Source organism: Papio anubis, chromosome 1 (genome assembly GCF_008728515.1).
Source record: "Papio anubis isolate 15944 chromosome 1, Panubis1.0, whole genome shotgun sequence".
NCBI lineage: Eukaryota > Metazoa > Chordata > Mammalia > Primates > Cercopithecidae > Papio > Papio anubis.
Window position 1 is genome coordinate 131,555,566 of NC_044976.1, and position 12,182 is coordinate 131,567,747.

The 12,182-nt window shown below is 54.1% G+C and overlaps 2 protein-coding genes across 16 annotated transcripts; both read left to right on the top strand.

The window, feature by feature from the left end:
• Window positions 1-426: 426 nt before the first annotated feature.
• Window positions 427-6,702, top strand: USP21 (ubiquitin specific peptidase 21). Of its 4 annotated transcripts, none has more exons than XM_031654715.1 (14): window positions 427-650; window positions 1,337-1,478; window positions 1,592-2,212; window positions 3,007-3,066; window positions 3,239-3,359; window positions 3,584-3,695; window positions 3,888-4,043; window positions 4,525-4,589; window positions 4,847-4,950; window positions 5,133-5,219; window positions 5,509-5,587; window positions 5,812-5,919; window positions 6,006-6,120; window positions 6,333-6,702. In XM_031654715.1, the coding sequence occupies exons 3-14, from the start codon at window positions 1,613-1,615 to the stop codon at window positions 6,421-6,423; spliced, it is 1,698 nt and encodes a 565-aa protein (XP_031510575.1). In that variant the 5' UTR covers window positions 427-650; window positions 1,337-1,478; window positions 1,592-1,612; the 3' UTR covers window positions 6,424-6,702. The 4 variants fall into 4 exon arrangements, with proteins under 4 accessions (XP_031510575.1, XP_017804136.2, XP_031510579.1 ...); XM_031654720.1 differs by lacking the exon at window positions 1,337-1,478 and having other exon boundaries at window positions 461-650; window positions 1,592-1,951; window positions 2,094-2,212; XM_017948647.3 differs by lacking the exon at window positions 1,337-1,478 and having other exon boundaries at window positions 435-650; window positions 5,509-5,589; window positions 5,814-5,919.
• A 47-nt stretch (window positions 6,703-6,749) lies between these two features.
• Window positions 6,750-12,170, top strand: PPOX (protoporphyrinogen oxidase). Of its 12 annotated transcripts, none has more exons than XM_009185201.4 (13): window positions 6,750-6,866; window positions 7,805-7,899; window positions 8,067-8,201; window positions 8,340-8,455; window positions 8,949-9,081; window positions 9,389-9,533; window positions 9,952-10,142; window positions 10,619-10,679; window positions 10,865-10,983; window positions 11,362-11,472; window positions 11,572-11,721; window positions 11,859-11,901; window positions 11,986-12,170. In XM_009185201.4, the coding sequence occupies exons 2-13, from the start codon at window positions 7,813-7,815 to the stop codon at window positions 12,126-12,128; spliced, it is 1,434 nt and encodes a 477-aa protein (XP_009183465.2). In that variant the 5' UTR covers window positions 6,750-6,866; window positions 7,805-7,812; the 3' UTR covers window positions 12,129-12,170. The 12 variants fall into 12 exon arrangements, with proteins under 12 accessions (XP_009183465.2, XP_009183482.2, XP_031510615.1 ...); XM_009185218.4 differs by lacking the exon at window positions 6,750-6,866 and adding an exon at window positions 6,960-6,978; XM_009185210.4 differs by lacking the exon at window positions 6,750-6,866 and adding an exon at window positions 7,344-7,711.
• Window positions 12,171-12,182: the final 12 nt, after the last annotated feature.

The following is a 12,182-nucleotide window of genomic DNA, read 5'->3' on the forward strand; positions in this document are numbered from 1 at the left end:
CTTTAGTGGTAAGCCATGCTTCGCCCTACTGTGTTAGCCTGCAAGAAGTGGTTTTGCAGGACCAGCACTTCCCGCCCTCCAGGGATCTTCCCATTCCTCTGTGAAGTGCTAGATGCTTCCCCACTGGTCTGCGGGCTGGACCCAGGCCTGCAGCTTGCCACACTTGCACCCCTGCTGTTTGGGAAGGATCTGTGCTATAAGCCTCGCAGCCATACTACGACTGTCAGATCTCCATCCCTATGGGCTACAGGATGGGGCGACGACACCCTATACCTCAGGGACTTGCTTTGGAGTCATGGATTAAAGAGCACTCTGGGCAGCGTTGAGAACTAGCGACCCTAAACTTGGCTGCGTTTCCATGGTGTCGATCGCGGAGCCGTGGGGCGGGCTCACGCAAGCGCCAAGGGGCCGGGTGGGAGGAGTTCGAGTGTGGATGCGCAGGCGCTTTGAGAGACGGTGAAGCCGGTGGCCGGTGGTCGGGCGGGACCAACAAAGATGGCGGCGGCCCCTGCGGCGGGAGCGATCTGGGCAACGGCTGCGGCTAAAGCTGCAGCCGGGCCCACTGAGGGGCTGCACGGGGGTAGTAGGGGGTGGCCCTGAACTGGGGCCTGGCCCCGGCTGGCCTCTCCCGCCGCCTCATCGGGGGACAGGTACGGGCCGGGGCGTTATGGCATGGCGGGGTGTGGGGGGGCGCAGAGGGAAGACTGCTCCAGACCCGAGAGGACACTCCACAAAGGCGCGTGGGGCCCGGCGGGGCCTGGGAGAACTGGGCTGGAGGGACAGCATCCCTGGACCGCGGGGAATACGCCGCCGGATTCCGTAGCCAATCAGCGGCCTCGGCCTTTCTGCCCTCGAGGGGGGCGGACCCGGCGAAAAGCCCTGCTGTGGTGGGAGAGGTGCAGAGATTAAGGGTCAAGGAGTTGTTCATCCTGCATCCCCGACCACTGCCTTCTGAACCTCGACACCATGTCGGAGGTCGGAGGTGGGGGAGGGAATGGATCGTAAGTCCCCTATTTAGTCTGCTTCATTTGCAGCCCAGAGAGACAGGGATTTGAGGATGGAGGACTGTCTTTTGGGCTGTTATTCTTGCATCTACACTACCATTTGGCTAGAGATCTTAAGTGACTCGAGGCACATCATACTTTACTAGCCGGGTATGGGGTCCTATGTTACGTTAGAGCCGCCATAGGAGTTATCACTGGCTTTTCAGTAAAGCTGTATTCTGCAGGGAGGGGACAGGAGTATAGAAAGGGTCAAAGCCATGGGCTGCTATCTTTCATTCATTTGTTTACTCAATATATACTAAGTATTTACTTTGTACCAAACACGATGCCAGGTACTGGGGATACATACGATGGCTGATTCGATAGATCTGGTTCCTGCCCTCAGTGCATATACTGCTCCCCACTTTCGTTGATGTGGTAGTGGTGATGACTGAGCCAACCTAATGTGGAAATGAGAGGACAGCAAGATTGTGGGTATGGAATGGGGCAAAGCAATAAGGGAAAATTAGTGTGGCAGGGTTCAGTACAGCAGCCTGGGTTCCCATTTCCCCCCATATTCAAATGCTGACACTCTCTTCTCCTCCCAGGTCCAGCCTGTGGTGTCCACAATGCCCCAAGCCTCTGAGCACCGCCTGGGCCGGACCCGAGAGCCACCTGTTAATATCCAGCCCCGAGTGGGATCCAAGCTACCATTTGCCCCCAGGGCCCGCAGCAAGGAGCGCAGAAACCCAGCCTCTGGGCCAAACCCCATGTTACGACCTCTGCCTCCCCGGCCAGGTCCCCCTGATGAACGGCTCAAGAAACTGGAGCTGGGACGGGGACGGACCTCAGGCCCTCGACCCAGAGGCCCCCTTCGAGCAGATCATGGGGTTCCCCTGCCTGGCTCACCACCCCCAACTGTGGCTTTGCCTCTCCCATCTCGGACCAACTTAGCCCGTTCCAAGTCTGTGAGCAGTGGGGACTTGCGTCCAATGGGGATTGCCTTGGGAGGGCACCGTGGCACCGGAGAGCTTGGGGCTGCACTGAGCCGCTTGGCCCTCCGGCCTGAGCCACCCACTTTGAGACGTAGCACTTCTCTCCGCCGCCTAGGGGGCTTTCCTGGACCCCCCACACTGTTCAGCATACGGACAGAGCCCCCTGCTTCCCATGGCTCCTTCCACATGATATCCGCCCGGTCCTCTGAGCCTTTCTACTCTGATGACAAGATGGTGAGGACTTGCCACACATGTGGCCTTCATGCCCATGTTCCTCTGTGCTTTCCTGCCATCCTCTGCCTTTCCCGTCCCCCATTTCCCTGAAGTTCCTTTCTCAGCCCTTCATTACAGCAGTTTGGACACACCTCTCCCTTGCTTAAATACCCTTGAGCCTCCTAGACCCTTTTTTGGGTTGTTGGTGACTCCCCAGCATGGTGTGCCCAGGGTTCCCAGGGAATTAGCCCAACTATTCAGAATTCTTCTTTGGGTCCCCAGGCCCTTACTTTCCCTTGTTGCACTTTCTCTACTGGGACTTTGCCTAGGCCTAATTAATCTCTGGAGCTAAAGAGAGGCGAGCTCAGAACATCTTAGCAAATGTGGTTGCACATTTTCTGAGCTAAGTAAGCTAGGCTGATTGCAATTGGAGCCAGCAGCAGAAGGGCAAGAAGGGGCCACGGGTGCAGGAGGGGGTTTTGGGGGCAGAAAGGTGGGAGTGGTGAGCAGCTGGGCAACCATGCCGGTGCTGGGGGAGTTGCCCCAGGAGCTGCAACGTCGGCTAGCTGAGCAGAGGAGTAAGTGGGCAACAGGTGGGACAGCCATGGCTGAGTCCGTGGTACATTCAGCTGTGATGGGCTTACTGCTCATGACCAGTGAGGTAGGGAGACTAGAATACCTAGTGAGGGGAATAGGGTAGAGTTTGGGGATTAAACATGCATGGGATGGGGGAGGCAGTGGGCAGCATGCTGTCGAAAGGTTAAAGTGCTTGGTAGGATATATAAGAACTTGCCGATTGTATTCTGACCTTCCAGGCTCATCACACACTGCTTCTGGGCTCTGGTCATGTTGGCCTTCGAAACCTGGGAAACACGGTGAGAGCCATTCTCCTGTCTTTCCTCTCTAAAAGGAATGTGAAATGGTGCTGGGGGTGGGGAAAACCCGTGAGCTTGGGGAAGGCATGTGGAAGGAGAGCTCTGAGGCTCTTCTAAGGCTTCCTGGGTAGTGGTCTGGAGAGATAACAGCAGTGTCCCTACTGCTCTCCAGTGCTTCCTGAATGCTGTGCTGCAGTGTCTGAGCAGCACTCGACCTCTTCGGGACTTCTGTCTTAGAAGGGACTTCCGGCAAGAGGTGCCTGGAGGAGGCCGAGCCCAAGAGCTCACTGAAGGTGGGGCAACAACTCCTGCTCCCTCTGTTCAAGTCCCTTTTTCCCCAACCACTTGCAGGTCCATCTGCCAGTACTGGTGGCCCCCAGCCCTTAAATCTGGCAGTTGTATCTACTTTTCCCAGTGCCTACTTTCCTAAAGGTTATTTTCTGCCCTCTGAGCCACATCTTGCTTGCCTCTTCCAGACATTAACCTTTGTTTCCCTTCCCTACTCCCATCCCAACAGCCTTTGCAGATGTGATTGGTGCCCTCTGGCACCCTGACTCCTGCGAAGCTGTGAATCCTACTCGATTCCGAGCTGTCTTCCAGAAATATGTTCCCTCCTTCTCTGGATACAGGTGGGAGAGCTGGAGGCTATGGGATTTCTCTCTGGCCATGTCTGGGGGTAGGGCCAAGCAAGGGCCCTGGCAGCATTGTTCTGAGCTTTGAGATGTTCTTCATCCAGGAAGTGGGGACCGATATCTGGGCAGGGAATAGTGTCTGTGGACTAGGAGGGGAGTCAGTTGCCCATACTCTTTGTCTGGCTGTAGCCAGCAGGATGCCCAAGAGTTCCTGAAGCTCCTCATGGAGCGGCTACACCTTGAAATCAACCGCCGAGGCCGCCGGGCTCCACCAATCCTTGCCAATGGTCCAGTTCCCTCTCCACCCCGCCGAGGAGGGGCTCTGCTAGAAGAACCTGAGTTAAGGTAAGGGTCGTTCCCTCTACCTCCTCTCCCCAGTAGTTTATCAGCAGCGTTTACACTTCATAGAACTGAACTAGTCAAGATGGAAGATGTAGGGTCCAGGAAAACCCTTTAGTATAGAAAATAGTGTGAGAAGCAGCGTAGAAGTAGAAGGAAGGAAGAGGGGGAGTCTAAGGGAGCAGATGGAGGCAGAAGATCATGCTAGGGATGTCACCAAATTGAAGAAGGGGATAATTAATTTACAGGTTGAGGAAGACAGCATATTCTTCCCTTGTGTACAATCCTTCCTTTTCCTCTCACCTCAGATTTCCCCAGAAAGTTCACTGAGGCATTCATTATTCCTTTGACTTTTCCTTGAAATATAGGGAAGAAGCAGGGGTGTGGGTGGGGTGTAGGGCTCTGTGGGTCGTTACAGTGGGTGTTGGGGGTGCCCAGTGTTCTTGCTGTCTCATGGATGCTCCCCACTTGCTTTGATCTGTGGTAGTGATGATGACCGAGCCAACCTAATGTGGAAACGTTACCTGGAGCGAGAGGACAGCAAGATTGTGGGTATGGAATGGGGCAAAGCAATGAGGGAAAATTAGTGTGTGAGGGGGGTACAGGCTTGGGGGGAAAATTGATACTATCGAGGGGTATGGGAAGAAGACTGGATGATGCAAATGTGAAGCTGTGTGAAGAGTTGATTAGGAGTGTTGGTAGTGGGAAAGGAAGGGTCAGGCAAAGGGGCAGAAAGAGATAGAAATCCGAGAAATCATCTCATAACATCCAACAATGACCTTTTCTCCTGTCCCTGTGCTTCTGTCTAGACCTGTTTGTGGGCCAGTTGAAAAGTTGTCTCAAGTGCCAGGCCTGTGGGTATCGCTCCACGACCTTCGAGGTTTTTTGTGACCTGTCCCTGCCCATCCCCAAGGTGGGATTCCAGAGGATTCCGGGGTGGACAGGACAGGGGCTCTGTGACCCAAGCCTACCCACCCCCAGAGTGTGGGCGGGAACCCTGTGGGTTTCTGGAGCAGAACTGAAGCCTGGATTGATTGAGAAGAGTTGGAAAAGGAAATTCAGAACATGTTGACCTTTCTTCCCCTTTTCCCCCAGAAAGGATTTGCTGGGGGCAAAGTGTCTCTGCGGGATTGTTTCAACCTTTTCACTAAGGAAGAAGAGCTAGAGTCGGAGAATGCCCCAGTATGTGGAGGTTCACAAGGGATATAGTAAGGGTGGGAGACCTGGGGGGAGGGGGACTCCATGTGGATAAAATGGATTGCATGATGCGTTAATATGGGGAATAATATTTATGTATCTGGGTTTGTGTTGGAGTCTCAGATATGTTCTAGTACTCCTAGAGCAAAGGGGAGAAGCCGAGAGGATCCAGCCGTAATGAAGTGCATACGAAATTTATATGTGGATTGGAGTGTCAGAAAAGCCAATTGAGGTTAGGAGCACATTAACCTAACACTGTTTGCCACTTATTCAGGTGTGTGATCGATGTCGGCAGAAAACTCGAAGTACCAAAAAGTTGACAGTACAAAGATTCCCTCGAATCCTCGTGCTCCATATCCTAATCTTCAGATTCTTACTTCTCTTAGGATACCTCCCATACATTCTCTTTCCTCACCCTCCATGTTTCCAGAGAATTGAATTTTCCTTAGGAAAAGCCTGCCACCCCCTTTTCCACAAGCTACTCCCAGTGTTTTGGGAGTGGGGAGAGGACAGCTTTCAGGACAGAAGTCCCCCTCAGAGGCCCACTGCTCCCAAATGCTCCTTAACCAGGGCTTAGATCTGAATCGCTTTTCTGCCTCCCGAGGCTCCATCAAGAAGAGTTCGGTAGGTGTAGACTTTCCACTGCAGCGACTGAGCCTAGGGGACTTTGCCAGTGACAAAGCCGGTGAGTCTGGTGGGGAAAGTCCTAAGGAGCCAAAGGAGTGGGGGCACAGCTCTGATTGTAGAACTTGATCATCTCCAACCCCGCAGGAAGTCCTGTATACCAGCTGTATGCCCTTTGCAACCACTCAGGCAGCGTCCACTATGGTCACTACACAGCCCTGTGCCGGTGCCAGACTGGTTGGCATGTCTACAATGACTCTCGGTGAGAACAGCCTCCTATTTACATCTTGCCCCATTCCCACTCAGCCCTGACACCCTCCCCTTCTATGAAGTCCCAGGAGAGCAGAGTGCCAGGTGAAAGGAGAGGCGGAGGTCTTGCCTGATCTCTTCCTGGATGCTCTGAGGTTCGGTCTTGAGGGAGAAGGGAGTAAACAGTAATGACCACAACCCTTTCCCGATCTCCCTTTTTCCTAGTGTCTCCCCTGTCAGTGAAAACCAGGTGGCATCCAGCGAGGGCTACGTGCTGTTCTACCAACTGATGCAGGAGCCACCCCGGTGCCTGTGACACCCTCTCTAAGCCCTGGCACCTGTGAAGCCCTTTAAACACCCTTAAGCCCCAGGCTCCCCGTTTACCTCAGAGACGTCTATTTTTGTGTCTTTTTAATCGGGGAGGGGGGAGGGGGTGGTTGTAGCTCCATTATTTTTTTTATTAAAAAATACCCTTCCACCTGGAGGCTCCCTTGTCTCCCAGCCCCATGTACAGAGCTCACCAAGCCCCTGCCCGTGTACAGCCCCCAGACCCTCTGCAATATCACTTTTTGTGAATAAATTTATTAAGAAAAAATGATGTGCTTATTTGTATTTTTGCTTAGGGAGTGACAGAAAACTGGGCCTAATTGGAGTCTTCCTGGGACCCAAGTTCCCTCTCTAATAGGTGGGGGCGCTCTCAGATCCAAGGGGGAAGGTTTCGGAGATGGTGCTGGAACCGGACCTGTGCCCCCCAGCAGTGTACGTTAAGCACTGGGAGGAAAAAGAGGGAAGGCATACTTGAGGCTGCGTGCAGGCTCTGGGGCGTCTGGTTTGGTCGGCGATGGGGGATGCCGCTGTTGACAAACACTGGGTACGTTGCCGGGTGGCCCTAGCTCCCGTAGGCCCGGTCTGTTGCTAACATCAAGGAGCTGTTTATGGAGCCACCTCCCAGTGGACTGGCTTCCAGTGTCCCTATCTATTCTCCCTACGACCAAAGCTCCTGGGGCCTTCCCTCTAGGGTTGTCACCCTAGCTGGACCTGGGAAACTTGTGCTGGGGAACGCTAACTCCAGCATTAAGCGCTCGTCGCCTTGGTCCTGAGGAGGGCAGTGCCGGGTAGAGCCGCTCACTCCCAGCTCGGAGCTGACGCGGTTAACCTCAAGCTCTTACAGCTGCCGTCGCTCCGCCTCTGCCAGTTCAATGTTTTCATTGGTGAACGTGATCCGGGACCTTCCAGGGCCTGCCAATCCAGATGTAGGAGAAATATGGTCAGGCGCGTGCCGCGCGACAGAGTGGACGGAGAGTAGGAGAGACCGAAAAGGCTGGGGGGGGGGAATAGCGGATTTGAAGCACTTTTTGGCCTACCGAGGCGTGGCAGACAGAGCGCCTCAGAACTCAGGCGTACTGCCCGCCGCCCCGAGCCCTGCGAGGGCCGATAGCGAGGGTGTGGCCCTTATCTGCACCCAGCGGAGCGCCGGCGGGGTACGGTCTTAGGACCTCGACCTCCTTCTGCCTCATTTTTTCTCCTCTCTTGTGGGTGAGTCCTGGCCCCTGGACTCACTGTTCCACCAGCCCATCTGTGCACACTTAGTTTCCCTTAAAGCAGTGAGTGACCGGAGATAGAACGCAAAACCGGCGGGGCTTCTGGAGCGCAGGGTGTCCCCGGTCTGCCTGTCCATATCGCCCCCTTTCCCCCAGGTTTCCCCATGGGCCGGACCGTGGTCGTGTTGGGCGGAGGCGTCAGCGGCTTGGCCGCCAGTTACCACCTGAGCCGGGCCCCGTGTCCCCCTAAGGTGAGTGCTCCAACTGTGCCAGAGGGAGCTTCATTTAATGCTCTTTTCCCATTTCCATCAAAAGTTAGATGGATCCTGGCCCTCTGAATGTGCCTCTTCCCCTCCCCTCCTGACCTATCCCCGGCGGCTACAGGCGGTGCTGCAGTGTCGCTCCCTCTTGTCGCCAGGTGGTCCTGGTGGAGGGCAGTGAGCGTCTGGGAGGCTGGATTCGCTCTGTTCGAGGCCCGAATGGTGCTATCTTTGAGCTTGGACCTCGGGGAATTAGGCCAGCGGGAGCCCTAGGGGCCCGGACCTTGCTCCTGGTGAGAGGCTTGTGGGATGTCTAGGAGAGAGGTTGTGGAGAGGGCTTCCATTGGGGAATAGAGTTTAGAGGGGGAAGTATGTTTGGTGGGTCAGACCTTCCCTTAGTTTCTCCTCTTCTGAGGGCCTGTGGAGAGCAGGTTTCTGAGCTTGGCTTGGATTCAGAAGTGCTGCCTGTCCGGGGAGACCACCCAGCTGCCCAGAACAGGTTCCTCTACGTGGGCGGTGCCCTGCATGCCCTGCCCACTGGCCTCAGGTAACACCAGCACCTCCGCTGCTTTTACTGTGCCCTCATCCTCATATGCCTTCCATTTCTTTCTCTTTTTTTTTTTTTTTTTGAGACGGAGTATCGCTGTCGCCCAGGATGGAGTGCAATGGTGCGATCTTGGCTCACTGCAACCTCCGCCTTTCGGGCTCAAGCGATTCTCCTGCTTCAGCCTCCCGAGTAGCTGGAACTACAGGTGCCCACCACCACGTCCGGCTATTTTTTGTATTTTTAGTAGAGATGGGGTTTCACCATATTGGCCAGGCTGGTCTCGAACTCCTGACCTTGTGATCCGCCTGCCTCGGCCTCCCAAAGTGCTGGGATTACAGACGTGAGCCACCGTGCCTGACCTGCCTTCCATTTCTTCATCTCCCTGTCAGCCTTCCCAGCAAAAGGAAGCCAAATGAGTGGAAATGACCCCAGCGCCTGAAGCTGGGGAGGTATGTCAGGGAGCTTCCCCCTCACTAAGTCTTTCTCCATGCAGGGGGCTACTCCGCCCTTCACCCCCCTTCTCCAAACCTCTGTTTTGGGCTGGGCTGAGGGAGCTGACCAAGCCCCGGGGCAAAGAGCCTGATGAGACCGTGCACAGTTTTGCCCAGCGCCGCCTTGGACCTGAGGTGACACTTGCCCAGAGGCCCCAAACCTCTTCCCTCCTAAACCAGCTGCAGAGCTCCCTGTTCAAATCTACCACGTAGGGGCTCTTCTGTATCATTTGGAGATGCCTCTTCTCTTCATATCCCACCCCCTCATAATTCCCAAAACTCATTATTGGGAGTGAAGGCCTTCACTTCCATCCTTCTGTCATAGTGGGAATGTCTCCCAAACCAAACCCTATCCCACCCCCATTCCCTACCAAATACGGGCTGTGGAAATCAGTCAGTGTAGATTATTCTTTGGCTCCTTAGTCCCAGTCTCACCCTTAAGGTGGCGTCTCTAGCCATGGACAGTCTCTGCCGTGGAGTGTTTGCAGGCAACAGCCGTGAGCTCAGCATCAGGTCCTGTTTTCCCAGTCTCTTCCAAGCTGAGCAAACCCATCGTTCCGTATTACTGGGCCTGCTGCTGGGGGCAGGTGAGGGGGGATTGATTCAAAGGGTGAAGATATTAAGGACTGCCAAAGTGAGGGAGTGGGGACAAAGGGTGCTATTCAATGATTCTTTTTTTCTTTTTTGAGACAGAGTCTTGCTCTGCCACCTAGGCTGGAGTGCAGTGGTGCAATCTCAGATTGGCTCATTGCAACCTCTGTCTCCCAGGCTCAAGCAATTCTCCTGCCTCAGCCTCTTAAGTAGCTGGGATTATAAACATGTGCCACCACTCCCAGCTAATCTTTGTATTTTTTTTGGTAGAGACGAAGTTTCACTATGTTGGCCAGGCTGGTCTCAAACTCCTGACCTCAAGTGATCCACCCGCCTCCGCCTCCTAAAGTGCTGGGATTACAAGTGTGAGCCATTGCATCCAGCCTCAATGATTCTTCTTTGCTTCCTCTGCAGGGCGGACCCCACAGCCAGACTCAGCACTCATTCGCCAGGCCTTGGCTGAGCGCTGGAGCCAGTGGTCACTTCGTGGAGGTCTAGAGATGCTGCCTCAGGCCCTTGAAACCCACCTAACTAGTAGGGGGGTCAGTGTTCTCAGAGGTCAGCCAGTCTGTGGGCTCAGCCTCCAGGCAGAAGGGCGCTGGAAGGTAGGGGAACCCCTGGAGTGTAATGAACCTGTTAGTGTGTCCATCTTTATCCAAGTGGTTTAACTAGGCCAGGGCCAATAGAACTGGAGTTCCTCGTTGTTTTCGTGCCTTAGAAGCTACTTAGACATGGGCTACCCCATAATCCTAGGCCCTATTTGTGAACCTTCCTCAAAGAGCCTATGCAAGTCTGTGGATAGAAGTAGTACTTATAAGTGGCTTAGAGATAGGGGAAAGAACCCAGCTTCGCTGAACATTTCAGAACAGCCACACTGGCCTGTCTCGTCCACTTCCTGGAGTACACAGAGAAATGATTTTTTTTATGAAGTCTACACAGTTACCCATTCTCTTCATCCTGGGTCAGTACAGTCTCCCCAGCCACATGGGTGCCTGGGAAACTGAGAGTGAAGCACCAGAAGTCTCTTTTCACTAATCAGATTCTCATTTTCTGGGTCTTTCAAATGTTTTCATGCTCTTAGGTATCTCTAAGGGACAGCAGTCTGGAGGCTGACCACGTTATTAGTGCCATTCCAGCTTCAGGTAATGGGATAGCCACCTTCCCCTTCCCCAACCCCTACCAGTGAGAGGCAAAAGCTGTACCTTCCTGGGTCAGCAGGACCACACCATGCCCCTGAACTGGTCATCTCTATGGGAGTCTAATCCCAAAGAGGACTGACAACTGTAATGGGAATGCCTCCTGAGTCAGGCCTCTGCCTGATCTCTAGTGCTTAGCGAGCTGCTCCCTGCTGAGGCTGCACCTCTGGCTCGTGCCCTGAGTGCCATCACTGCGGTGTCTGTAGCTGTGGTGAATCTGCAGTACCAAGAAGCCCATCTGCCTGTCCAGGTATGATAAAGGGATGGAGAGGCCGGGCATGGTGGCTCACACTTGTAATCCCAGCATTTTGGGAGGCCAAGGTGGGTGGATAAGGAGGTCAGGAGTTTGAGACCAGCCTAGCCAACATGGTGAAACTCCATCTCTATGAAAAATACAAAAAGTAGCCAGGTGTGGTGGCTCATGCCTGTAATCCCAGCTACTTGGGAGGCTGAGGCAGCAGAATCGCTTGAACCCAGGAGGTGGAGGTTACAGTGAGCTTAGATCTCGCCATTACACTCCAGCCTGGGTGACAGAGCGGGACTCTGTCCCCCGTCAAAAAAAATGGGAAGGAGAGACAGGCTTAACTAGAGCCCTTTCCTTCTGACGCATGTATGTCCTTCTCTCCAGGGATTTGGACACTTGGTGCCATCTTCAGAAGATCCAGGCGTCCTGGGAATCGTGTATGACTCAGTTGCTTTCCCTGAGCAGGATGGGAGCCCCCCTGGCCTCAGAGTGACTGTGAGAGGAGGAAACTTTGCCTAGTGGCATTTCCAGAGGGCTCCTCTGTGCTCCAGTGTAGGCAAGGCCAGACTGATCAGTGCTATATTCCCTCCCTAGGTGATGCTGGGAGGTTCCTGGTTACAGACACTGGAGGCGAGTGGCTGTGTCTTATCTCAGGAGCTGTTTCAACAGCGGGCCCAGGAAGCAGCTGCCACACAATTAGGACTGAAGGAGCTGCCAAGTCACTGCTTGGTCCATCTACACAAGGTAAGTTGGGATAAACTTCCCTCAGCTCTCCACTGAAGGCCTTGAAGACAGGGACTGGAACATTTGTCACTGTATGTCAGCCAAGGCCTAGGACATCAATAATAAACTTTTCCCTGCATCCTCTCCTCTCTTCTCAGAACTGCATCCCCCAGTATACACTAGGTCACTGGCAAAAACTAGGTAAGTTGGGAAAACAGCTGGGCTGAGGAGGGCCAAGGGCATCAGACCCCCAGCTATAACATTCCTTTCATCCTTTCCTTCTAGAGTCAGCTAGGCAATTCCTGGCTGCTCACAGGTTGCCCCTGACTTTGGCTGGAGCCTCCTATGAGGGGGTTGCTGTTAATGACTGTATAGAGAGTGGGCGCCAGGCAGCAGTCAGTGTCCTGGGCACAGAACCTAACAGCTGATCCCCAACTGCCACTCATGAAAATAAAAATTGCTGGAGCTTGGCTTGGTCTGGC